The sequence below is a fragment of the Triplophysa dalaica genome, chromosome 3 (genome assembly GCF_015846415.1).
Source record: "Triplophysa dalaica isolate WHDGS20190420 chromosome 3, ASM1584641v1, whole genome shotgun sequence".
In the NCBI taxonomy this organism is placed as follows: domain Eukaryota; kingdom Metazoa; phylum Chordata; class Actinopteri; order Cypriniformes; family Nemacheilidae; genus Triplophysa; species Triplophysa dalaica.
The window spans coordinates 20482122-20509250 of NC_079544.1; the positions used below are offsets into that span (position 1 = coordinate 20482122).

Here is a 27129-nt window from a genome sequence, read left to right on the forward strand (position 1 = left end):
GGGTAATAAGGTTTCAGTGAAGTCTTAAGGATATTTAATATCTCAAATGTACTGACGTTTTACAAATGCTTTAGATGTTATCTTCCTTTCTGGTGTGATGTCCAAACGGACATCTGACTCTTGCAGACTCTGTGTGTGTTTAAGTGTCCCGTGGCTTTCTTTTAAAATCACTCTTCTTAGATATTGCTTAAACTATTTTTATCAAACCAATAGTTTTAATAAACTCGGTGGTTTAAAATATGACATTGAAGATTCTTTTTGGTTTTCAATTACTAAAAAGGCAGCAAGTAATGCTTAATATTTATCTTGAGTAAGCCTGTTATGAGCATGTTGTCTTCTTTTGCTTTTCTATTTTCTCTCTAAACAATCTAAACATGTTACATGGATATGTGAGTTTATGACGTCGATCAGAAAGAGCCGCGTCTTGTGCTTTTCAAGGTGACTGTATTGTTATCTGTTTTCTTGGCTCTGCCGGCATTGCTCCGTGTTTATTCATTCAGGTTGTAAAGAGTGATGTAACGATTCTGTCTCTTTCCTGTCCTTCATCACATCTGAACTCCCAGAGACGAATCATGTAGGAGATAAGGATTTATTCATGCTAAATAAAATTGTCATTATTAAAGGTGAGTGATAGGAGAGGGCAGGACTAATGGTTGGGATCGGTCCGGCTCGGCGTCGAGATGAGTTGGGTTAACTCTGACTAATGGACTGGTGACGTCTGTCCGAGCTTTTAGTGGGATGAAGCGCCATTGATTAAGAGTGTGTGTGTGTGTTCGTGAAAGAGATAGAGGTGAATGGGGTGTAGATATAAAAAGAAGAGAAATCCTGCCTAACAGCAATAGCCACTAATGAGATGAACTCTTTTATACATGTGGATTACATTATGGGATATATATATATCGTATATCATGCCAAAGACTTACTTTTCGCATCACCCTTTTGCATTTTAAGAAAAAAAACCGTATTTTTTTAATGTTAAGGAAGTCTCTGATTAAGGGTTTAATCATTCATCATGGTTTGTCTTCTATAATGGTTGGGACTTGTTAAATACTGACTTAATGTTCTGTTATCTAAATATAAGCATTTATTGGTTTATTTACATAAATTTTTATATTTGTTTTTAGGTATTTTTCCTCATAGTGACTGTTGGCTGGTCCCAACATTTCACAATGTGTAATTTTTGTTTCTCTCTGACATTGATTAAATCTAGTCCTGACATACACACACACACACAACCAACACTCTTTAGTGTTAAATCGTCTGTCACTTTAATGGAACAACGAGAGGGTAACAGACCACATAAGAGATTTATTTCTCACAGACACAAACACACTTACTTCATGCCCTCTAACAATCTGGTTGTCAATGTAAAGTGTTGCTTCGAAGAAAATGTGAATGGAAAAAAACTTCTTCATTGTCTCTCTCAGGTGGATAAGGTGTGTGGTCACTCTTCAAATGTGTCTTCCACCACAGCAAGGACATTTTCTTCATCTTCAGCCACACCTCCACCTGCTAACAGCTCGCTGGACGTTCCAGGAGCCGATAAGATTGGCTTGTTGAAGCACCTTCACAGGTTAGACTGGATCCTTCATTCGGATACCATGTCTCATTTTTACTCATGGTTTTTATTTGTTATGCATTTGCTTTCTAGTGCTGAGTATAGATTATCATGCGAAGATTTATTTGTAGGGATGCAATATTTATATATATCAGCCTTGATATGGGTACCATATGGGTAGTTGACATTTAAGTTTAAATTTTGTGTATAAAAACTTAAACAAAGAATTTACAGAATCGAGAGACTAACTGAAGTACACTGCAAAACAATATTTTTTCACACTTTTATGTCTTGTTTCCCCAGTATAAATAGCACGCCCCCCCCACACTATTTTGTCTTGTTTTAAATTTTGAATTTAATTGAATTTGTTTGAAAATATAAACTTGTAGACTTTCTTGATTAAAGAGACTTTAGATATTTGTGTGGGAAAACAAGACAAAAAAATATCATATGTCTATGCACATGCTTTGGTGAAAATGACACACTCACCTCTTAAACAAGCAACTCGAAAGACCCCGAGAAACATGCTATACTGTTAACTTTAGATCAGGTCTAAAGATCGCGCTTTAGATACCATCACTAAGTGGTAGATTGGCACAGATAGTGCTATAACTGGCACTGATGCTGTTGCCCGCAGGAACACAGAGAGATAAATGGATTAGAGGTTATTTCCGGTGTAGCCGGAGTCTGTGGAGGACAGGATAGCAAACACTCATCAGTATATCAATGACATCATCTCTGCACCAAGAGCCTCAGAAATGCTTTGACCGCAAGTCAGAACCATATAAAGGACAAACGATTGTATAGATTATGAATTAAAAATGTTAAATTATTCCCGAGGGGTAGCTGGAGCGCTTTATTTTTATTAAGAGATGAGAGGTCAGAACACAAGATGCTATAAAGTGTGTTTACTTTTTGGTGCATTACATTAGACTGATGTCCTGATTTAACTTCCATCTACTTGGGTCGCAGAGCTCAACAGTGTGATTCTGGAAAATTAAAGAAAAATATTTGAATGATTATTTAGGATGGTTTGAAAGGTTGCTACCTAATGTCAATACAATATTTGGTATTTTCGAAATGGAACATACAGTGACAATGAAGGCTTTCAATTACAATGAATGAAAACTATTCTTTTCAAATTTGTTTAAGTCATATTGCAGAGCTGGTTATTTTGGTTTGAGAATTAAGATTTTTCTGAAATGTCTATCATAAAATGAAGGCGAAAAATACTTTTGGAGCCCAAAGTGATGGACGCTGTTGATCTCTCTTACGCATCAGACCAGTGTGATTTAACTCATCCCCCCGATTTTGAGTTTGCATGAGCATGCAAGACATTTTTGTTTTCACCAGTCATGACTCTTTTCTCCGTCTCTCACCCCCCTCCCCTTACTTTGTTTCCCTTTGGTGTCCTCCGCCTCTCTGTTCTCCCCTTCAAACTGCTTGCATCCTCTGGACTGTTCCATTGTCTTGTCCTGGGGTTTGATCGTTCTCAGTTCATTCCCTCAGAAATCCTCCAAGAGCGATAGAGGTATAACTCTGAGAAAGGTTGCACGGTAAGCATGAATACATTTACAAAAAAATGTCCTTATTTATTTATTTTCCCAGATATCTTTCCCTATAAGTGTGGGTTGGCATGTATCGATATATAGAACAGTCACACTGCATTCAGACCGCCAGCGACTGTGTCGCCAGTCTCTCGATACGAGGTCATCAGAAGGCGCTCCTAGCTTTGGTTGTCCTAGAAACATTAATGAACAAGCCCTGCGGTAACTGACAAGGGCAGAAGACGTGAGCCCCGCTACTGTACTCCTACTGATAGTCGCTCCCAAATGTCGCTCATCATTTGCATAAAGTTTGGCAAATGTCAACTTTGTCATGTAGCTAGGCACACCCACTCCTGTTGCTTACGGTCACGCTTGTGTCACCGGAAGTAGCCAAGCTTACATTGAAATGAATGAGATCGTGTCTCTCGGTGTCTCTCTGTAGCTGGCGGTCTGAACGGGGTAAGTGTGTGTTGCTCCACGTGTGTTTTCCTTGATAATGTATTTATTTAATTGAATGTATAATTTTTTGGGCAGGAGGGGCTTTTCACACAAAAATTAAGGTTTGAGTCACATTTTTATCAACTCTGTAATCTCTGCAGATAACTCATAAACTACTGTATGTTAGTAGCCAACTAGACCCAAACACAAACTGTTAAGTTTGTAAGTCATCTCTGTATGTCACCCTGAACCACAAAATCAGTCAAAGAAATTGAGACGTATACATCTTCTGAATCAATAATCGTTCTATATCAATGTTTGGTTTGTTAGGACAATAGGACAATATTCGGCCGAAATTTAACTATTAGAATATCTGGAAACTGAGGGTGCAAGAAAATCTATATATTGAAAAAATCGCCTTTAAAGTTGTCCATCTCAGGCGCTGTAGCAGGCCGTTGATAAGAAGAAACAGGTTTGTTTTAATGCTCTCTTTTGGCTTACTAATGACATTGTAGAGATTAAATGAACCCAAACGCGGAAATTCCAAGCTTTACACAGATACCAAACTTAAATGGATAATTCCCAACGAGTGGGTAGCAGCGAGTGAAGTTTGTAGGCGTGTTTCCAACCATTTTTGATTTTGCTGCATCCATTCTCAAAAATAAAGTTTTTATGTATTTACAGCAGGAAATTTAATAATATTATTAATAATATTATTAATAATTATTAATAATATTTACTTGATATCCTAATGATGAAGAAAAATGAATGAAAAATCCCATACAATCTATGTATGACCCATACTATACATTGTTGGCTATTGCTACAGATATACCCATGCTACTTATGACTGGTTCTGTGGTTCAGGGTTCGATTCCCAAGAAACAAAGTACTGAAAAATCTATACCTTGAATGCACTTTAATTTGCTTTGGATAAAAGTGTCTGCCAAATGCATATATGTAAATTTGAAAGCTTTAAACCAGTGGTTCTCATCTCTGGCCCGCGAGATCCATTTTCCTGCCGAGTTTAGTACGAACTCTGATATAAAACACCTGAACGAGATAATCAGCGTCTTTAGGACTAGATGCGTTCAATTTAATGCGACGCTGCGCAAATCTATCAGCGTATGAGATTTAAGAACCGCCAGAGTGATTTAAGTGCAGATTTCTCGGTACGCAATATGCCAAACAATCTCCACATCCTAACATTAAATTGAATTGAACTGTTCCTGAAGACACAGATTAGCCTCTTCAGGTGTTTTATCAGAGTTGGGGCAAAACTCTGTAGAAAAATGGATCCGGCGGGCCAGAGTTTAGAACCACTGCTTTTAACAAAGCTTTCTTCCACCTCTGATTTGTTATGTTTGTATGTGTATTTGTTTTAGGGATTTTATAGCTTACATTTCCAGATATAAGTCCATCTTCAACAACCTACCAGAGAAGCTTTGTGAGGCAGAAATTGGTGTGGACGAGTTGACCTGCTGGAGCGGAGATGATGTGGTGCAAAGGTAAGAGAGATATGCGTGTGTGCTGTCAGAGAAGGACATCATTACAAATAATCACTCAGAAAAGTGCAGAACACACACACAGAGTTCCTCCATTAACAAGAAATCACCTACGGGGCGTGCTGACTGACTCGTAATAGATTTATAACAAATCTGTTGCCCCTCTGAGAGAAATGTTTACTTTGAGAATGGATGTCTGGCTGTAATTTCATGCCTCGAAAGTTAACTCGCCCTAATGACGGATGACAAATGATTTAATGAACAGTAAAGAAAAGGACTGCATTCGTTTTAAACAGCCAGGAGGAATTAAATTTATCCATATTTTTTGTCTTTGCCCTGAATCGCTCTTCAACACCCTCCAAGTTTTATTGCCTTGAGTGATTTGGGTTTGTTCTGTAGAGCTGATGTTTGCGGGTCTTCGTCATCCTCTTTACTTCTCATCCATCACTCTCTCACTTCTTGCTCTCAGAGGCTTCAAACGGCAGCAGCGATCTGTATTTCATTTCCCCATTGGCTTGACCTTCTAAGCACCATCATCAGAACGTGCAATTATGACTCCTAGCCTGCTGTGGTTGCCCCACCTCCCATCAATCGCTATAGCAACTAACCAAATCCTAGCCATCAACATTGCATAAAAAGAAAGTTAAAAAACAAGAGACACAGACAGAAACTATTATGATAGTTCTGAAGTAAAAAATCCCCTATACATAATGGTACAATATATATAAGAGTGTATTTTAACATGAGCGTTTGAAGTTACTTTCATAAAAGCGGCACGATGCGAAAAACGACAGCAGTCACCATTAAGAACAATGCATTGTCACATCTCATTACACTGCATCCAGTGGGGATAGAATTTCTCTTTATAATAGGTTTGATAGTCTTTTGTCGTGTCATATCGTGCCGTTTGCACATTATTAATATTACATGTTGCATTTTGCTTTAGCAACTAATATTATTTTGCTAATTTAACACATTTTAGTGTGAAACAGAATATTTACAAAAACAGAGCGGAGGATACGCATACTATCTGTCCTTAATAGGGCTGTGCCATATTGAGGAAAAATGCGATATGCGATAGCATGCTAAATAATGTGATATTTGATATGTGATACAATATTTATTTTTCTTAAATCCATTTAAATTGTTTAAAAATATATAAAAAAATATATATAACCAACATATATGTTTCAAATTTCAAAGCAGCAGATGCGGATGTCTCGGGATGGCTCATCTTTGCTTGCTATGAAAGCTTTGCGACGCGGATTGTTGATTGATTTGGGTCAGAGTACATGCAAGCTAGCATTTGCACGCACGTATATCCCAACTAACATCCATTTGCCAGATAGATACTACTATCCCCATCGACCTAAAACTTTGACCATACATAACTTTTCGAAGAATTAAATAGCTCATTTATTGCAAACCATTGCGATATGCATTTTGCGATATGTACATTTGTGATATTTGTGATATTTCGATATATTGCACAGCCCTAGTCCTTAATTGTATTAATAGTTTATTCTATTCTTCAGGGGGATTAGCTCTCAGGGGGTACTTCAAGTAAATGATTTAGGTCAAATATATTCGGCTGACAAAAATGTTTGAAAACCCCTGCACTAGTGAATCATGGACGGTAAGACCAAGAATGTGTAGCATGAGAATAAATTGGCTCGGTATTGATTTTTGTGGTGATCTCTTCCATGCATTGGAACCTTCCAGTAAAAACACACACTCTCATTGGCAGCCCAAGAAAGACTTTTGCCTTTGTTCCTTTATTGGATTAATTCATATTTTTTTCAATATTTTGTCTAACCATTAGAACTTCCAGCCAAAGTCATTGATCTGTTTGGTGTCATTTCTGAAGGATAGAAAAAATCTCATGTCATACTAACTTAAGCAATAAAGTTGTTCCGATTGCTTCCAATGTTTACCTCATTTGTGAGTCGCTTTTGATTAAAGCATCTGCTAAATGACTAAACGTAAACGTAAATCAAAATGTTAATGTAATGCAAAAAACATGGCAAATCATAGTGTGAACAGCCTTTTAAATGCTGATGGTCAGAATGAAATGAACTCTTACATTTCTTAAATTACTCTTGACATAGATAGTGAGGTTTATAACCAAGTGGTCAGTTCTGGTCCCACTGAAGGTGAGATGTGTAAGAGGGTCGGTCTGTAGAAGAATGCAGGGTGGTCTCTCAAGGGCCGCTGTGCTTAATTTGGGTCCCCCGCGGCCTGGAGCAGGAACAAAGGGCCCCCTGTGAGCTCTGTGTGGGAAACAGCGGAGGAGAGAATCCCAACGCCCTGCCTGGGAATGTGCCCTCTAAATACACGGAGCAAAACTCATATAGAGAGAGTAAATACTGCACACACATGCGGATGTTTCACTGGCTCTCTCTCTTTAATGTTGTCACATTCACTTCATCAGTCGAATATACGTACGTGAGGGTTGATGTTCATATGGACAAGATGCATAAATAGACGTGCACACATAATACGCACTTCAAAGAGTATCAACTTTTTTTAGTTTTGTGTGCTCTTTGATGCTATTAAGCTTCTCGAAATACTTGGCTGTAGATACCAGCAGACCCAGATGGAATCTGCAGACTTTTAAAAATGTTTCTTGCTTGCTTGATTTGGGGAATAGTTGTAGGTATGTTAAAATATAGCTAAGATGATTGTTGTTATGTTGGCATATAAAATCATTATCATAATAGTTTGAATGTTTAATGAATTGAGGAGGAGGGTGTGCAGAACATTACACTTAAAAATGGTGCTTCATGATGCCATAGATGAGCTGTTTCAGCTGAGCGGTTCCTTAAAGAACTATGAAGAACATTTCTGTTCTACAAATGGTTCTTTATAGTGGAAAAGGTTCTTAAAAAGATAAAAAAAGGGGAAAAACTTTTTTTTTGAAAGAATCAAGGAAATGGTTCTAATTTGGCATCGTTGTAAAAAACCTCTTATAGCACCTTTTTTAAGATCAGACATAAAACAGTGACAACTTGTATGTGTGTGTGTGTGCACATATGTGAACGAATCTTGTATTCATGCCGTCCGTGTTCTGGAGGATTTTAAGATTTTCAGTTAGAGATTCCGAATGCCACAATTTTTATGCCTTCATGACAAACCAGTTGTTTACCATTTACACATCTGGAAACTATTCAGTAAGTTAGATCTGCTCTCTTTCTTTCTCTTTCTCTTTCTCTTTCTCTCTCTCTCTCTCTCTCTCTCTCTCTCTCTCTCTCTCTCTCTCTCTCTCTCTCTCTCTCTCTCTTTCTTCTCTCTCTCTTTCTGTCTGTCTGTCTGTCTGTCTCTCTCTCTCTCTCTCTCTCTCTTCTGTCTGTCTGTCTGTCTGTCTCTCTCTCTCTCTCTCTCTCTCTCTCTCTCTCTCTCTCTTTCTGTCTGTCTGTCTTTCTTTTTCTCTCTCTCTCTCTCTCTCTCTTTCTGTCTGTCTGTCTGTCTTTCTTTTTCTCTCTCTCTCTTTCTCTCTTTCTGTCTCTGTCTCTCTCTCTCTCTCTTTCTTACTCGCTTTCCTCCTCCATGTGTGGGCCTCTTCCACAGATCTTCAGGATGCTGATGTTGGTCATTCTTATGTGTGTGTGTGATATGTGGTCATTTGGAATATTGAAAGTCAAACCCGTCCACAGTATGTGCACACACTGGGATAGAGGACACCCGACCCATTCCCATGACCCACACACATATCGCCGACCAGAACACGCACGCACACACAAGCAGGTTCTAAGAAGGTTATTGTCCTCAGTTGTCGAGAGAAAGCATTCCTTGTGTTTTGCTAGAGGGAGGATGCTTGCAAAACTTTATTAAATAACACACTGTTTTGGTCAACTTTAATTAATTATGTTTACGTTTAATAGCCCTGACAAGCTTGTCTGAGGTCACCTATGAGCTCCTATTGCATATTTCGGCCTTCGTATTTTCTGTATTTCAATTATCAACCTTGTTCTCGTGTCTGTTATGTGCAACATTGAAGAACCCACGAGAGTTTGCTGTTCTGGAACTCACTTGGCAAATGCTCAAAAAAAACCCTTATATAAGATTCTGAATTTAATTATCTGATTCATTCCGGGGCGAGATTCAAGGAGGGACTCTCAGACAGTTTTACTCCACATTTCATTCCCGGGATGCATGACTGAACCAGATCCGATAACATCACCTCTGGGCCCTTTGGATCTCGTCCACACATGGTGTTGAAAATCAGAAGTTCTTACAAGAAATGGCCAGACATTACAGGCTCGTAAGTGTACGGGCTACAGAACAGACGTTCAGTTGGTCTGGGAGTTGATTCTGGTTGGATTGCTGATCTTGTTTTAGAGAGAACGAGAGAAAAGGAGGGAGAAAAACAAGCAGAACATCAGTTTGACAAAAGAATCTCTTGAATGTTATCATTTTTGTGTTTGGCCAGACCAAAGACATTTTCCTGACTGGATTTCGGCCATAGATTGTCATGAAAAAATTATTGGAGAAATGTTTTGTGCCGTTTTATTTGAGTGTATTGAGTGGAGAGTTTGTGCTTCTCACAGCCCTGCTGAACAGACCAGCATTATTTCCATGCTTTTCCAAACTAGTTAGCAAATGTTTTAAACATGTGTTTTGCTTTAATCATAATATGTTTTAGTCTTGAAGGAGTCTTGAAATTATTTTAACATTTTCTTTAACATTGTTCATGTCTGTTCAAAGCATTCATTTCAAAACAAAATCAAAGGAAAATATTTATCAGTCCCCACAGGATTTTGCAGAGATTTTTTTGTGATTTCTGCGACTAATAATTTTACAGTAATAGAACAGAATAGAATAAGCTGTGTCCACGTTTGCCAACTTATAATATGCTTGAAAGAAATCAGCGTTTAGTTGATTGTGAAGAATTTTCATTGACATCGAAATAAACATGACAGCTTTCTTCATAGAGCAGATGGCTTTATGTTGTTTCCAGGTGTGTTTTTGAAGAACGTGACATACACATCATTGAGGCTGATTTAAAGATCGGGTAACACACTCAGTTTCTGCCAATCACATATTAATCTTGAGTACCTATACAGTAGTATTGCATTCGTCGTATCTTTGAAGAGTATTTAGTTTGATCAAATTTATAAGAAAGAGAGACAGCTGTACTATTATTTCCGGAAATACACAAGCTGCTTAGAGGTGGGACTAGTGCAGAGAGTGGGATGGAACTTCAGAACAGGCAAACAAGTCATCCTCCCTTTGTGTTTTGTACATTATGCACCTATACAAAAGACAGACATATGACTATAGCCCTATTCGCACAGGATTAGTATTACCTGGGGACCTCTGGTCATTTGTAATAATTGGAGAGGTTGTCTTGATCTTAATCCCGTGCGAATCAGCATTTCTGTGATTTGGCAGGCTCATATATAATTTTTTAAGGTTTTATCCACAATTTGCAAATAATGGAGGCTGTTTTAAAGTGTCAATATTTTGCGTGCTGGATCATATCCATATCTGATAAAAACTGTTGTGTTGGCTATTTTATATAATAGATTGCATTGGGTGTTGTTAGCAAATTGTAAGTGTTACAGACCCTTTTATATTATGGCTGCATCCAAATACCTCCACTTGTGGTCTTTGCACTTGACTACTTTCATTACATATTTCCTGTTTTTGGCCCAAGTGTTCTAGTTTGCGTGAAGGTCCCAAGTGAGCATGTAGTATTTCTACACTTAGCTAGTGCAACCATGTAACTTTAATTAGTTTTTGGGTGTTTAACAATGTATGGTCATGTTTCTAATTTCAAAAAATGCTTTTTATATTTCACTTATTTCGAGACTACACTGCAAAATCGCCAGTGTTAAACAGGGTCAAATTAACTCTAGCAGTGTTTATATAATCCACACTTTGAGAGTGCATTATATATACACTGTGAGTGTTCATTTGATTTTCTTAACACTGGCGATTATACTGTGTATTGTTCACAGCTTTCCCTCTTCTAACAAAACGACTGGATTTCTTCCGGTATATATAAAGTCCCTCCTTCTGAAACGCTCTGATTGGGAAAGCTGACCAGGTCTGTCACGATTGGTTCCCCGCTTAGAGAGTGTGTGTGAAGATGTCACTCCCATACCTTATCAGTAAGCTTCCGCTTCACAGGCTGTTGTGAATGGTCAGTCCCCCTCTCACTTGTATTCATAAACTTTGGCTTTTAGCAATAAACAGTAACCATGGCGTCAACTTGACTTTATCAGTTAAATACATGCGGATCGATCGAAGTGAAACTGAGGTCTGCTAGTGTATGTGCAAACGTCAATCTTTGTTAGAGACTGCAAAATGTTTTTTGAAATTGGCGAGGAAAATGACACAGGACCAAATGGCATCAGAAGAGTTATATAAATTAACACAAATAACAGCAGTGTTATTTTTGCCTTTTTATATTAGACCCGAGTTGGATAATATAACAAGCAGATTGACCAGGAGACATTTGCAAACAGGATTTCAAAGGACTTTCATAGAAGTGTTTTAGAGGTACGCGCACACACACACAATATCAGTGTATTACACAGAATAGATTTCACAGCCGATGTTAAAGTCATGGAAGCTATTATTTAACCGTTGATTATCTTAGAATGTTTGTAGCTGAATTCTTATTACCAGCTCTAGCAATGTGACACGCGCATAGCTCAGTCAAACTTTTACAATCTCTGATAACCAAACACTACTCCAGCGGCCTCACCCCATTTTTTGGCGTATTGTTTTGGGCAGAGGTTATGTAAAGCACTCAGAATAGTGACATCATGTACCCGGGAAGTAGAGGGCTGTAGTCCGATTCCAACCGTTCTCTGTAGTCCTTGAAATTAGAATTCTGTTAAAGACAATATCGCGCTTGGCACTGAACTTTGAGCTTTATCATCTTGTAGGTATTGTTTATGCTCTTACATCAACATAAACACGAACTAAAGGTTTAAAAATGGAATCACGGGGAATGGGATCTATAATGTGGTGTTTGTAATTATGTGATAAAAAGCAGTTTTACAAAATACAAAACTATGAAGTTTTCACAAATAAAATGTTCAACACTACATTTTACTGTATTTTTTTTATGCATTTGGCAGACGCTTTTATCCAAAACGACTTACATTTCATTATACTATACACTTAAATATAGGTAAATGCAATACCCTGGGATTGAACCCACAACCTACCACTGAGCTACAGGAAAGCTGTTTATATGTAAAATTAGATGTAATATCTAACTATATAGTCAAGTCAAGTCAGATTTATTTTTATAGCGCTTTATTTGTATTGCATCAAAGCAGTTGTACCCAAAAAGCAAAAACAAAAGCAAAACACATGTTAGCCAAACATAGAATAAAATGAAGATATAACCTTAAAAAGTAGTTGTACTGTATAACCTACACTGGAAAGCTTTCCGCAACATCACGCGAGACTTGGACAAAAAGTCTCATGATATATCCAGAACGTGATGCATGATGCGATACACTTGTATTCAAGATAGTTTGGGTTTAGTGTGCGTTAAGGGCGCTGCACTTTGGTTTTCAATGCATTGGACAGACTTGCACCCTTACTTCCAGTCGCGTGCACGCTCTATCAAGTAGCCAAGACCGCAAGTGGGGGTATTTGTCTGCAGCGACTTTTGGAGCAGGTTTTGGACGGAATGCGGGATGTGATCACATCACACTGCGCGTCTTGGGCCAAATTATGCGGAAAAGTTGGAGTTTTTTTGATTACGCGATAAATTCTGCGATCGCAAAATACTGCAGGGACTGATTCATATAGAAACTAATATTAAAACTACATTCTTTAAACCTGTTGTCCCTTGTTGTATCAGCTAACTATTTCATTAATATAAAATGTATAAAACCTCTACCAAAAAGCATCTGACAAACCCACATACTTGTTTTAGAACAAGGAGAGCCATTAAGACATACAAGGATGACTGAGCCAGCCACATCATTCTTTAGCAAGACTTCTTCTTCTATTCTTTAGTAAGCTTTCATTTTCCTCACTCACCATGCATGAAAATGAAACGATAACTTCACATGCATTACATCATCTCAATCTCCTCAACCCAGTCGGATGGAACTAATAAACCAAGACCCTCCCCTTTCACACAGGATCGTGAATCAAAGGCGAGATGGACAGCAAACAGTAAACTGGATGGCATGTAATCAAACAGCGTCGGGGAAATGAAACAAATAAGCGAGGGATCAGAATAGAGCTCCAGAGGAGATGAAAGAGATCACTTTTCAAACATTGTCCCCGTGGGCAGATCAGAGGGCCCCGAGCGAGAGCATCTCTCCAGGAGAGACTCCACCAGAGTGCTGGCCTCAAACACACTTCCTGTTTCTCATTTTGCTTGCTTCATTAGCTGTGAGGAGAAGGGACCGAAACGGCACATATATGAGACAAAGAGCATAGTGTAGGTGGAAGACCAACGAAGCATGGTCCAGTTTGTTTAAGTGAAGTTCTTGTTTGCCACAGGTGGACTTTGAGTAGTTTTATTGTTCTTGAAGCGGGTGTAACACATGCTGGTCATCTGACGTGATGCTCTTTCCAGCCGGGAGAAATGAGAAAACAGGGAAGAGACGGAAGCATGAGAGACATTATGAAACAAAAGCTCATGTTTGTTTTCGCAGGGTAAATGAAAGACCCGTCCCAGCGGTGTCCTTGACCCCCACCCCCGTTTATATGACTCAGATACTGGTGTCATCTCGCCTGAAATGTTCTCCAGACAGCTTCACCCCAACACATCATCTACCAGATGCTCCAGAAACAACATCATCTTAATGCTCACTTTAGACTAGTGTGGGGCGAATGAACAGTGGTTGACCAAATACACAAATTAGTTTGATTTCATTTTAAGTTGTCACACATAAAGTGTGTTTTAGTGCCTCTCTCCGTTGCCATTCTTAAAGGGATAGTTCACCCCAAATGAAAATTCTTCCATCATCTTCCACTTGCCCATCATTTATAACCTGATATCAAAAGAAGTCTTAGATATGTTAGGATGTGGCTAACCAAAACTTTACTTCACCCCAAATCCTAAAATCACAGCCGCAGAGGCTAATTTAGCTAAAACCACAAGTTTCCCGAGGTGGCAAAACTATGATAAATGGCTGCCCTAACCCCGCCCCTAAACCTAACGTCATGCATATTTAATGACATAAGATTAAAAGTTGTGCTTGACTGACACGAAAAAAGGGGGAAATTCATGTAAAAAATAGATTACAGTTTGTGACAATGTCACATTTCCTGTGAGACTGTGTTGTCTGTTTACTTTGAGTGGGAAGCGACTATCCTTAGGAGTTTAGCTCACTTTTACGCGCGCCCCTTTACTTTTCAATAATCTTGAAGACCTTGCGCAGCAGATTTGATCACTATTTCACTTGACGTGCAGTTGCCATGACAATTAGATGACAATCAGTTATCGGCTAGTTGGAATATTGAAATACTATATGGTATATTTTGCTTAAATTTGTGGTTTTATTTGTAGATGAGCACATTGAAGTCAAGTATTTAGTGGATAAAATGTGTGCTGGAGATGTGTGATTGTGCATCTGCTTGTAAATGCAGCTGCTGTCTGTGTGACTACATGTGTCATTAATCTTGTGTGTCCTGTTACTCGTCACTTACATGAACCAAAATACAGCTGAATGGTGTTTTTTATTTGTATGCATGTGTGAGAATGTGTGTGTGTGTGTGTGTAGTCCATGCATTTGGAATTGAAAGGCCTCCGCATGTTGTTTTCCAACACTGCAAGTGGTTATAGTTACCTGCAATTTCAACATATTAAAATAGTATATTTTTCGATAACACGCAATACAAACTGGCTCCCACATGTATCAGAGGGATTTTACAGACCTTGGAGCAATTAAACAAATTCTCCAAACAGCCTTTCCCACAATCACACCGTTATGCAACACACACACATTCATCTAAATGTATTTGAGAATTATAGGATGATCTTAAGCAGACCAGAATTCTTCTGATATTGGTGTTGATAAATGATCCAAGTCTCCTTTTACTTCAGGAACAATATACGTTCACACATTTTATATAATGCATACATGTCTGTTTTTTAAATACTGTTATTTTAACTTTTTGGCTGGTTTAAAGCAGGCACTCTTTATTCACTGCTTTTTTGGGGACTTACATATTTTTATACTGTAATTCAATTGGTTTTTAATACAATGCAGATTTTTCCCTTTTTTTGTGCCAATCCAAAATAAGGACATATCTCAGACTTCTTTTTTCTTACGTTACGTAACGTTGATTATTTACTATAAACCAACTACAGGTAAACAGGTTGAATATAATAACAACAGATATTCTGTGAGCACAGGGCAGAAATATGAGATGGTGATGGTGTACAGTATATGTATTTTTTAGTTTCTGATTGATTTAACCATATGTTTGTTGTTAGGGTGTGGCCATCTGTTTGAAAAAATGTACAGTTATGATATTAAGTGTAAATTCATATTTCATCAGTTGCATAACTGTCCTGGTTTTCTTCCCAATTTGATGATGTTTTGAATATTTGTGTCATGAAGTTATCAGCGTTTGTTTGGCTTTAAGATGAGTAAGTGTGTATGCCGTCTTAAGTGAATGCATTCTTTTGCTGTGTCCAAGCTTCACATCTGTTTGAATGCCAGTGTTTATGTGTTTGTGTCTGGTTTTCTCTTTCTGAGACAAACAGGTGAGTGCTGTCAACTCTGTGTGTGTTCTGCTTTGACAAGGCGACTTAGCCGATATTTCTTCAGGAATATTTCACCCATGACAATTCTGTCATCATTTCTTCACCCTCAAGTTGTCCCAGACCTGTATAAATATTGTTATTACACAGAACACAACAATAGTTGGAAGAAAGTTTCTAATCAAACAGTTGTGGTGCACTATTTACTAAAAGGGAATAAAGAGGTAGTGAATGGTGCCCCAAAACTGTTTGGTTTCCCACATTTCACAAAATGTCATATTTTGTGTTCAATATAACATACACAGGTTTGCAACAACTTGTGGGTGAGTAAATAATGACATCATTTTTTTTGTCCATTTTAGAGATAAAAAACAATATCACGTACAGTATATGAAAAAAATGAATTTTTAGAGCAGGGTTTTTTTTAACTGTAGGTCGCACAGTGGGATGAGGTGGGTTGTGGAAAGTCACTTTGCTGTTTAATGACACACAAAAAAACAGTTAAGTCCAGTTAATGACTGGCAATGAGAATATCTTTGATATTTTACTATTAGATTTTTTAGTATTGCAGCTTAGATTTATTCAGAGAAAATATAAACTACTCTACTTAAAGAGAATGAATATGTATTTTCTCCCCATATTTTCATTTGAAAATATTTTGGTGGGTCTCAAGATCTTGGTGGGTCTTGCACTGAAAAAGTTTGGCAATCACTGGTTTAGAGCATAACTCTGATAATTTGTTGAAGAATTTAAAAAAGATTTTTAAAGATCTTGATTTTTTAACTCTAATAAAAGAACAGAAGAGTTTAGTAAAACTTTCCTAAAAGTAGCATATATAGGGATTGATTTATCTGTTTGTCAAGTTGTCTGAAATCATTAGTTAAGCTGTGTTGTAATTCTGGAGAACTTTTATTCTTTCTTGTTCTGCCTCTCTGATCAAAACTAGAATTAGTGCACTGTGATAAGATAAAAACACACCACTTGTTCATCATTTCACTGTGACTTAATTTATGAGCAGACATACAAAACATTAAAGTAGTCTTTTAGAAATAGAAATGTCTTTGATTTTAAACCAAAAAGCCTACACTGCCATCTACAGGCTTTAAACTGTGGGTGCAAATGGTGTTCAGGCACTAGAGCAACAATTTTGGACCGTTTTTATGTTTCTATGCAATAACAACAGTTACCAACTTGCATTTTACAACTTGGTTCCTTACAACTAACTTGGTCATTGTGCAGTTGATTGCTATCCACATGCATCCTAAAAGATGCAGTTTATTAGTTTAGTTAATGTGTCTGGTTTAAAAATTGAAGTTGATTTTGAGTAAACTCTATAGAAATTACATTAAGTCAAATTAAACATGTTTTATTTTAATCTTGAATGTTATAATTTTGTATCACAACTTAATGAGTTATTAAATGAATGTCATCATTTTCATGTTATATTATATATGGATATCAGTTTATCTTTGGTGTGAATTTGTGACATCTAAGTTGAGAAATGCAGAGTATCTCATGAAACCTTTCTTGGGTACAATTTGCCATAAATAGCAAAAAAACCTATGCACCAGTAGGTGGCAGAATAGCATCTGTAGTGTTTCAGTTTTTGGAAGGTGGTTTTATTGGAAACCCAGTAATGTTATGCTCAGGCAAGAGATTGAGTTTGACTCGGGCCTTTATAATTTCTCAACTCTATTCTTCTCCTTTCTTACTACTTATCTCCTTTTTTAACTCTTTATTTTACCTATGTGCACATTTGTCATTTTGTGTCTGCCAGGCTGCATAGTGAACCGCTTGATGTTTGCTTGAAGGCAGTCGGTTCTGAGCGTGAGAGATATTTGTAGGCCTGCTTATGTCAAACTATGTGGCTGTCTGCCAAAACTGATCGAAGTCATTACATTTTGGTCATTGAACATCTGGCATTAGCCAGTGCCAGCTTAAAGCCAACAACACTGTGCCAGGATGTTGGCACAGTGTGTGCACATCTGGCCTGTTGTTACAACAAGGACAGAATTAGACAAAGATTCTCTCTCTCCTTTTTCTCTCGCGCACTCTCTCTCTCTCTCTCTCTCTTTTTCTCTCTCTCTCTCTCTCTTGATCTCTCTCACTCTCTCTATCTCTCTCGTGCTCTCTCTCTCTCTGCAAGCTATTCAAAAGCCTCTATTGTGTTGATTTTAAGTGATCGATTCATTGTCTCATGGCTAATCTGTCTCACTGCTCCAGTTTAACTTTATGGGTTGTTGTGTCTATTTGTAAGTGCACTTGCAGCATTTCTGTCTGCTTACATCCAGCTGTGCTTATGTAGACAAGCACCTACATGTGGTTTTTACATCATACACACGTTTTCTGTGCTGGCGTACTCGAGATGAGAGCATATCAAATTATAATGTTTGTGCCGCTGATGTATTTTGTTTTGTGTGAAAGGAAGAGAAAGAGAATTCAAATGCCTAGTGTTAGATAGTGTCTGGGAAGAATATTGCTGCAGAACAACAGGAGGCAGTAAAAGAGTGTGTAATATCACGGAACAAAGAAAACGAATATAGTATACTAATATACTACTACCATTTATTGGGATTTTATGTTAATGGTAACAACTTTTCAACTGCTTGTATATTTTAAAGATGAAAACTGAATGGCACATCCATAATGATGTCAACAGTGTTGGGTAAGTTACTCTGAAAAAGTAATTAATTACTAGTTACTCATTACATATTCAATAGTGTAATTAGATTACTGTCCAAATTACTCTTTCCAAAAAGTATTTAGTTACTCATTACTAATTACTTTCTATATCCTAAATCAACCTTGATTAGATAAGTGATTCAAGAATATACATGAAACGGCTTATTGAATTCATTCAAATAATATTATTAACTGACCAAAGTATTACAAATGTGAGAATTATACATTAAAGCACAGATTTTAAAGTAAGACTTTGAATTTTGAAGTCAATAACAGTATTGCACACACATATATTTCACAAAGTATAAAACATACGAGTAATCCCTTACTTTACTTTTTCAAGGGAAAAGTAATTAAATTACAGTAACTAATTACTTAGTAACTAGTTACACCCAACACTGGATGTTAAGTGATGATAATTTTGCATGCCACGTGTACTTGCTGCACTTTAAAGGAATCGTTGTTCTGTTAAGTGTATTTTGCCTGTGGCAGACAGTCTGTGTACACCAGTATTACAATTCAAACAAAGCCAGAGAAAGAGAGAAAACCACATACTAAAACGTGGCATTGAAAGGTAGTCTCTACCAGTCTGTTTTTCTGTCTTTCTCTCACTTTCTACTTTAAAGTGAAACGTTCTTTATCTGTGTCTCTGCATAGAGGAATGTGTTTTAAATCCAGTTCCACAAAATGACTATAGATAGAAAGAGAGAGACAGACAGTGACAACATTTGTGGTGTATAAATGATTAGTGCTTACACACAGGGTTGTATGTGTGTGTGCGTGTGTGTGTGTGTGTGTTTGTGTGTTTGAGTCAGCCAGCGAATGCCAGGCATGTGTTTGCTTCCGAAATTCCCAAATAATTGAGAACACATCTCTGCGGATTTTCACCTCAGCGCACACACACACACGCACACAGGCTCATTATAGTGTTATCTGGAGCTCATTGAGTTTTCTATAGCGCTGACCTGCGAAACATTATGGCGGAAACAGTGAGAGTGTAACAGACGTTAAAAAGCGATTGAGTCCTGGGTCGAGTTCAAAGAGCAGGAAGTTGTCTCTGCAGGGGGCGTCGCCACTGTCCAATCAATGTCACATTCACAGGGTCACACACACACACGTGTACATAACGGTTCTCGGACAGGCTTTTAATGTGTGTGTAAAGTTGTTTTTAGTCTAAGCCGCCCTTTTATGCTTTAGGGAATGGTTTTTAAGAGTGACCATGCAAAACTGGTGACCACGTTTTGTGTGTGTTTAAGTGGGGGCAGGTTTAGCAGTAAATGTTCCCATAAACAGCCACTTCCTTCTGTTAATTCGAAGCTGAAATGGGCTCATCCAGGAATCTCATGCTTCTTTCTCTTTCCTGTACACTCATTCCCTTGTTAACTTGTTGTTCTAGTTGTTTTTAAGTTTATAGTCACTTTTTGGGGTGTTTTGGGGGTAACAGTGAGAAGGGACCGGGAAATTATGAGATCTGGATTCACGTCAGTGTCATGGCTCAGTGAAAATGCAAAGACTTTTGGATGAAAATATATATTTTTCACTCAAGGTCAAGATTTTATTTACACTCATACTCGCTGAGTAAATACTGCTATTAGTACATTGCAACAATAACTGAAAAGTTGTACTTGTTTCATGAATACATCTCGCTTAATAGAATGTTATAATTTCGCTATTTCAGCACAGTTGAATTGCCCAATAGGACCTTTCCCACGCCTTGTGCATAACGGGGGAAGCAGTCAAGAATATGAAAAGAGGCAAGGATGTCTGAGGTTTCGTCGGGTAGGCATCCTCTGTGTTTAGGGGAAACAGTTAATGATTATTGAAATACATAGCATACTTACTTTTCCATGCCATTATCAGAGAGACAATGTATATTTGTATACATTTGTGTATATATATATATATATACATTTATTTATTCAATAAAGTTTTTAAATGTAAGCAAATACCCAATGCAGATGTTTTCAGAGATTTTTTATGAGCCTAAATGAGTACTTGGGAGGAGTAGGCACACTCAGATTTTATTTTTTATAATATTCTTCTATTAGGCTTTGTAATGCCTTTGGATGCCATTGAGTTCAACATTTTGAAGCTCCAAAAAGCATCCAAACCAAACCTCTTCTCAATTCTCTCGTGAATGAGCCGAGGACCATTACCGGAAACCAATGTTTATAGTGTTAAAAGTTTGAAATATTAATATTTTTCTTACACAATGTATTATTTCTCTTCAAAAGATATTTTTAACTCACTTGTATGGATTATTGTAATGATGGGTGTTTGTGCTTTTTGGAGCTTCAGTGGCATTCCGAAGCCAAGAAGAGCCAGGATTTACATTTCAGTTTGTCTTCAGCTGTAGACAGAAGAACATATGCACCTGTAACTGACCCTTTGCAAGCAGTTTGATTGACAGTCGATCTGACCAATCTTAACGCCAATATTATGTGCCCTTTGATTTACCGCCATTTTGTCCGACCAACAAACCAGCCCCCCAAGCCTGGCATAGTAGAGCTTTGGTGATTAATATGAAAAAATAGCTTTTTAATTATTGTAATAGTAAATAGAGAATATATACCAAGCTTTAAAGGACAATAACTAAGTTATTACTTTTAAAAATCATTCTAAATGATGACCAAAATGTTGATTTTTGAGTGAACTGTCCCTTTAGGGGGATTGTATCTATGCTATAAACTGTGTGTGTGTGTTTGACTGAATGATAGGTGTGATTCTTCGACGCCAAGGGTGGTTTTCTCAGCGGAGGGCAACTTACAACCAGCCCAACACAGATAATAACAGACCAAATCTACCTTATCTTACCTCACATATACAATGCACCCTCTAGTTTATCTCTCTAATGCTGTTATGCTGAGTATGTTTATCAACCCCTTTGTGTAACATTAATGGAGAGAGAAGTTGACACAATCAAAGCAAACCTGTACCTGTGAAAATTTTGACTCTTGCTTTGACCCACATGTTGAGAAAGACGTGTGTGTAATGGGCTTACCTCAGTGCCAAATCTCTTTTTCTTGAGAAACCTGCAACTACACACACACACACGCAGCTGCTGGCCACATGGGCATCTGTGTCTGCCACTGGCAGCCACAGTCTGCTTTCCCATCATGCCTTGGGGCAGCAGACTTGGCTTAGCGGTGATCTGTGGTTTATCTCCATTGACTCATCGCATCTTTCCATCTCTGCAGAGTTGCTTTTCTCCACCTCTGTGTCTATTTTAGTCGTTTCGCATCTTTTCAGGCTCATTTTGTTTGGCTCGGCTCTCGCGTCTATTGATTGGCATCAGAACCCAGTGCAGATCTGTGCTTGGCAGTTGGCACCACGGCACTCGGTACCCGCAGGCTCGTTTTATCATTGTTTTAAAGTGTTATTTATGGATCCGAACAGACATTTTTAATTCATTGGTTTATAAACTCACAGCTTGACTAGAAGTGGATGTGGTTGTCAGTGCGGTGGTCTAGCAGATGCTGTAACACATCGAACTGTGGCACATTGTACACAGTTCACACAAAATTAAAATTCTTTCATTAATAACTGTGATTTCATTGCAAACCTGAATGACTTTCTTTTTTCTGCAGAACACGAAATATACTTTTAAAGAACGTTTGGACCTGACAACACTGGCCCCCATAAGGACACAAAACCACTTAAAATATTTTCTTTTATGTTCCACTGAAGAAAGAGTCGCATACATGAATACATGGGGACACAAAGTGACATAAAATTACAAAAGTAACAATCTGGGCACTGACACCCAATTCGATTTTCTATTCATGTCTAAAGATTTGGCTTTAACATCTCACTTCAGATGAATGACAGTCTCTCTCGAGCGCAGATCTTTTCATAGTGTCTCACTCTCCGCTGCATCCCTGCAGGCAGACTGCCATTGTCTCTGTGTTCTGAGAAAGAATCGTGAATCACAATAGAGCCGTCCGGCACTGGAGGAACGTATTCAGGGAAAGTTAGAAGACTCAGAGCTTGTAATTTACATGTCTGTGTCAAGGATCTCTCTGCCAGTTTATCGTGTGCCAAACCTCTAATTCATCCCGATCAGATTTGCACATTCTCGTGGTTCTCATTCATTCTCTGACGCCCCATTAATTACAGAGGAGCTCCGCTGTGTGCAATGGGAGCTCTCATTTCTGTTTCCCTTGCATTCACTCACAAATACTGTCACATTTTTGTACCTTTCTTTGTGATTTTTAAAGAGGAAATTCGTATTATTCTGTTTTACTGTATGTTATCATCTTTGCAGAACCCACTCAAGAACTTAATTTGCAGTCCTAAACTTTGACCTCTTTGTCGCCATCTCAGTTTGAAACATAAAATGTCTTGGTTGTATTTATGCAGAGTTATTTTCTTTACGTGGGTCGTGCTTTGGCACTGCTGCTATGCGCCAACTCTCAAAATCACTTTTGATATAGCTTTTGATTTAGCACGAAGCTCTCACTTTAGCAAGGTTACTTTTTTATTAACAACAGAAGATTCCCCAGATGTAGTCAGAATCGAAACTTAATACATTAAGATGTTTACATGCCATTCACCAGATGATTGCTTTTAAACTAAATCTAGATGATGATTTAAATTCCAAGTCACTGTTATAAGACTGAACAACACCCTGTCTCCTGTAGTAGTTCAGTCCTCAAACACTTGTTAAACTAGCTGGTTCCTCTGCTTTGTGTTTATGGACATGATGTGATGACGCAAAGTGGTACTCCCCCAAATTCAAATTTCCTGCATGGGACGACCCGACCGCGTAAATTATAAATCATTATTATAAGCTTAAAACAGTTGTTTTGTACATGTTGTGATGGGTCATGACTTGTAACTGATTGTCACCTGCTGTTTTTGCATTCATTCAGGACAGGCCAAGTTGTCATTGCTAAATATTGTCATCTCTGTTCTGGTTAGGAACATGTGGGTTCTGGTTATTGTAAATCGTCATTTTTAAATGAACACTTGAACGCTCAAGCCTTAATTAACACAAATACTTCATCCTAACCACAAAAATGATCTTATCATTTCAAAGATGTCCATGATGGAGCAAATTCAAGTTGTAAACCAAAAGAGAGAGACTTTTTGAGTGCGTGTGTACTTAACAAGGATTCTTGCTTTTCCAACTTTCTCCTCTGGGTTACGCCCAGGGATTATAGGCTTTCTCAATACACCATCATTAGGAACGTGTGTGTGCGAGAGACAAAGTGTGTGCTGGGCTTTTGAGACATTTTATAAAAGCAACATAATATAGTCTCAACTATATATGTGAGTTCATGTCTGTCTTTCTAAGACATTTGTTTTGTTGTTTTTGAGTGTGTTTAGACGTTGAGGTCAGTTCTACTTTAGAAAATTTAAGTGAGCGTCTGTACATCTGCTCAATGTCTAGACAACACTAAAGTATCAGTCTCAGCTTCAAGGTCTCTCTGAAATGCTGATGAAATTAATTTGCAAATGAAAGTTTGCAGTCTAGATTGAAAAAGCAAAACTTGTTGTGCGTGATGCTACATTTTTGAGGTAAATCGAATTTAATCTAAATGGTATTTGTGGTTTTGTTGCATTTTTTCCATAGTCATTGTTTTCACCCTGAGGTCATGTGTCTTTCATATTTACCATCAAACCCCCCCTTCTTTGTAGAGGTGTCATGTTAGGTACAGGTTCAGCAATTACAACCAATTACATTTTGTGGTAATAAAGCATCATTGCATCATTGCATGAGCATTGCATTGCTCTCTGAAGTGTTGCAAAACACTTCAGAGAGTTTATTCTGAATTTTAAGGGATCTGTCATTGAATTTACCATTGGTATTCACTAGCTACTGAATCAACAAATTTTGAAAATAGAAATCAGGCAGTGCGCCTGTATATACTAGTGTGTAATATACAACAGGTAGTATGAGATGTTTAGTTGTGTAATTTTGTTTATATTATCTATGTCGGCAGTACTTTCAAAATAAGATCCCATCATGGTGCAGTCTGTGAAAATGATGAGGTATGACATTAATTTCATGTTGAATCAAAAAAACATATTTGACAATCGGTATGTTATTCCAAAGCATTAGTTACTTTCATGCATTTAAATCTTTAAATCCATTGTTGAAAAAAAACCTCAAAATGGGTTTTGCTCTCCCAGTCACGTACAAACATCCCTTCTGTTTGTGTGTAATCACATCTTAAAATTGGAAGATGAATAATATATTTTTAGTGTGTGGGTTGAATGTTCACGGTTTCAGAAATAATATTGGCAAATGTTTGTTACATCATGATAATCAGAGGCGGAGAGAACAGGTGTATTGCACTGTATTTAGATGCCCACAGGGATTGTGAGTGTTTGAGAATTGGGTGTTGGTATAACCTTGAATATATCTTTATGATCTAATAATTTAATGATCTAAAAAGTTGAGAATGAACATTCTCAACTTTCTCAACTGTAATTTCTATTTCCTTGGCTTTTCCAGCAGCAGTTATGTACCTGAAAAGGTGCTTCGGTTAGCGCCAAAGCTACAAGCCTGTGAATGCAAATGCAAAGAATATGTGTGTTTGCACGCTCAGCACTTCTGTAGTTTATCCTTCAGTCTGATCTCCATTTCAGATAACTTCACTGTTGTAACTCATTACATTCACATCAGCTACAAATTGTTATTTATATTTCAGGTTGTGTCCTATGCTTCGACCTCAACACACTCTCTGAGCTTTCATGTATCTCTCAGTGTCAATGCACACTAAATCTTTAGCGTACTCATCAACACACATCCCAAACTTACCCAACAACCTCAACACACATCCTCAACATAACCATCAACCTCAACATACCCACACCCCCAACATACACAAAGGCCTCCACACACACACCCTCATCCCCGAAATCACCTATAAACCTCAAAACAAACACCCCTAACCCCAACTTACCCATTATCAACTTCAACACTCATCCTCAACATAAACATCTACCTCAACACACCAATATCCCCACGGACATAAGCCTCAACACACACATTCTCATCCCCAAATCACCTACATCCCTACCTTGCCCATCAACCTTAACACACACCCCAACTTACCCATCTACCTAAACACACACGCACCTTAGCACACCTTCCTCCTCAGTCTCAACACACATTGTGCAGCTCTACTTTTCTCTATTCTTACCTGCTCTTTGTCCTTCATTCCTTTTAAAATCAGTTTTTTCTGTCAGTTCTTTCTGACTTTCCATCTCTTTTATCGGCTGCCCTAATCCTCTATTTGGTAACTGCCTTCTTTATTCCTCTCTCCATTTCACTGCCTCTCTCCCCCTCTCTCTCTATATGCCACGTGACTGCATCATTTTCCTATTTGCTATCTGACTTTCCTTCTAGAAGTTCAACTTTTGAGTTTGGCTTTTCTTTCGTCTTCAATAGTAAATATGGTCCGTAAATAACACTGTAGATGTTTTTGCTGATCCTGTAGTGTCCAGTCAGCTTTGCCACATTCCTCTATGGCCCTTCATAGGCCTATAATTAGCCTCGCTCCTAACACTCGGCCGAAGTCATTTTTCTCAGCTTTTATTATTCCAAAGGAGTCATCTCTCACCCACCACTTTATCAATACTCTCCACACAACCCCTCCCACACTCAATTAGACTTTATAATGTATCATTTCTGTCAGGGGATCTTGAAGTCCGGGTAATATTGATCTCTTTGGCTGTCAGAACGTAATGCCATCCATGTCACGGTAAAGACAAACAGTGGACTGAAGATTTAAGTCTCCAAGGGATCGCTGCCATAGGTTGATTTTTTAATATATTAAAAAATGTTAATTTCTAGCAGAAATGCTCACAAATGGGATATTCCTGTCAGTTTTGCTTTTGGTGAAATATAATTAGTAAGTTTGGTGATGTAAAATGCAATTTTGGAAAAAATAAGTTGAAATGTTCCGTTATTATTAAAATAAAGGTTCTAATGGGATCTCACAAGCAATGATGTTCCTCAGATAAGCTTTCAGTCAAATGCTCTGTGGATGTGAATGAACAACATCAAATAACTATTTTGGGAAACTTTATTTTTTAAGAGTGTCCATGTAATATGAATATACATCTTCTTCTGTAATCACATTCGGTTGTCACCATTTTATTTGATCTCTCTCTCTCTCTCTCTCTCTCACTCTCACTCTCTCTCTCTCTCTCTCTCTCTCTCTCTCACAGTTACAACGCCAGAGTTGTGGGCGGTGGAGTTCGTGCTCAAAGACAGAATCCGGAACTAAGGGTCAGAGGAGTTGACCCTTTGATTTTGGAAGTCAAAGCCAGGCTTGAACTGTTTAACCAGGTAGGACCACACCACGATTAGGAGATGATACATACATACCTGTCACATTCCAGGAAGATGAATGTTCACTAGTAATTGGATGGATTACTACAATTGGACTACTAATCGACCAATTTATAGACAGATTTGCCATTCCTAAAATACAGTTCACCAACCAGTTTGAGAGATTATGTTCACGTATGTCTTTTCAAAGCAAAATAGAAAGCAGGTAACTTTTTATATATTGACAGTTTCATCAGATGCACATACCTGGCCTGCAAGTTTTACTGTTTTTACAGATTGACATTGACAAATGCTCTCTAGCATTGACTATGTAAGGAATAATGTACAGGCAACCAGTTGTTATCGCTAAAATAATGCCCGACAGTGGATCACGCTGCTTGTACATTATCCCGCTTATAACA

The 27129-nt window shown here is 37.9% G+C and overlaps 1 protein-coding gene across 3 annotated transcripts in view; it reads left to right on the plus strand.

The window, feature by feature from the left end:
- gpc5c (glypican 5c) overlaps window positions 1-27129 on the plus strand; it is a 106249-nt gene that overhangs the window by 38342 nt on the left and 40778 nt on the right. For 2 of the 3 annotated variants that reach the window (XM_056744612.1, XM_056744610.1), the window contains 4 exons: window positions 1428-1573; window positions 3055-3114; window positions 4929-5051; window positions 26605-26725. In XM_056744612.1, the coding sequence (XP_056600590.1) occupies window positions 1428-1573; window positions 3055-3114; window positions 4929-5051; window positions 26605-26725 (450 nt within the window). The remainder of the gene's footprint in view (window positions 1-1427; window positions 1574-3054; window positions 3115-4928; window positions 5052-26604; window positions 26726-27129) is intronic. The other variant, XM_056744611.1, reaches the window with a different exon arrangement.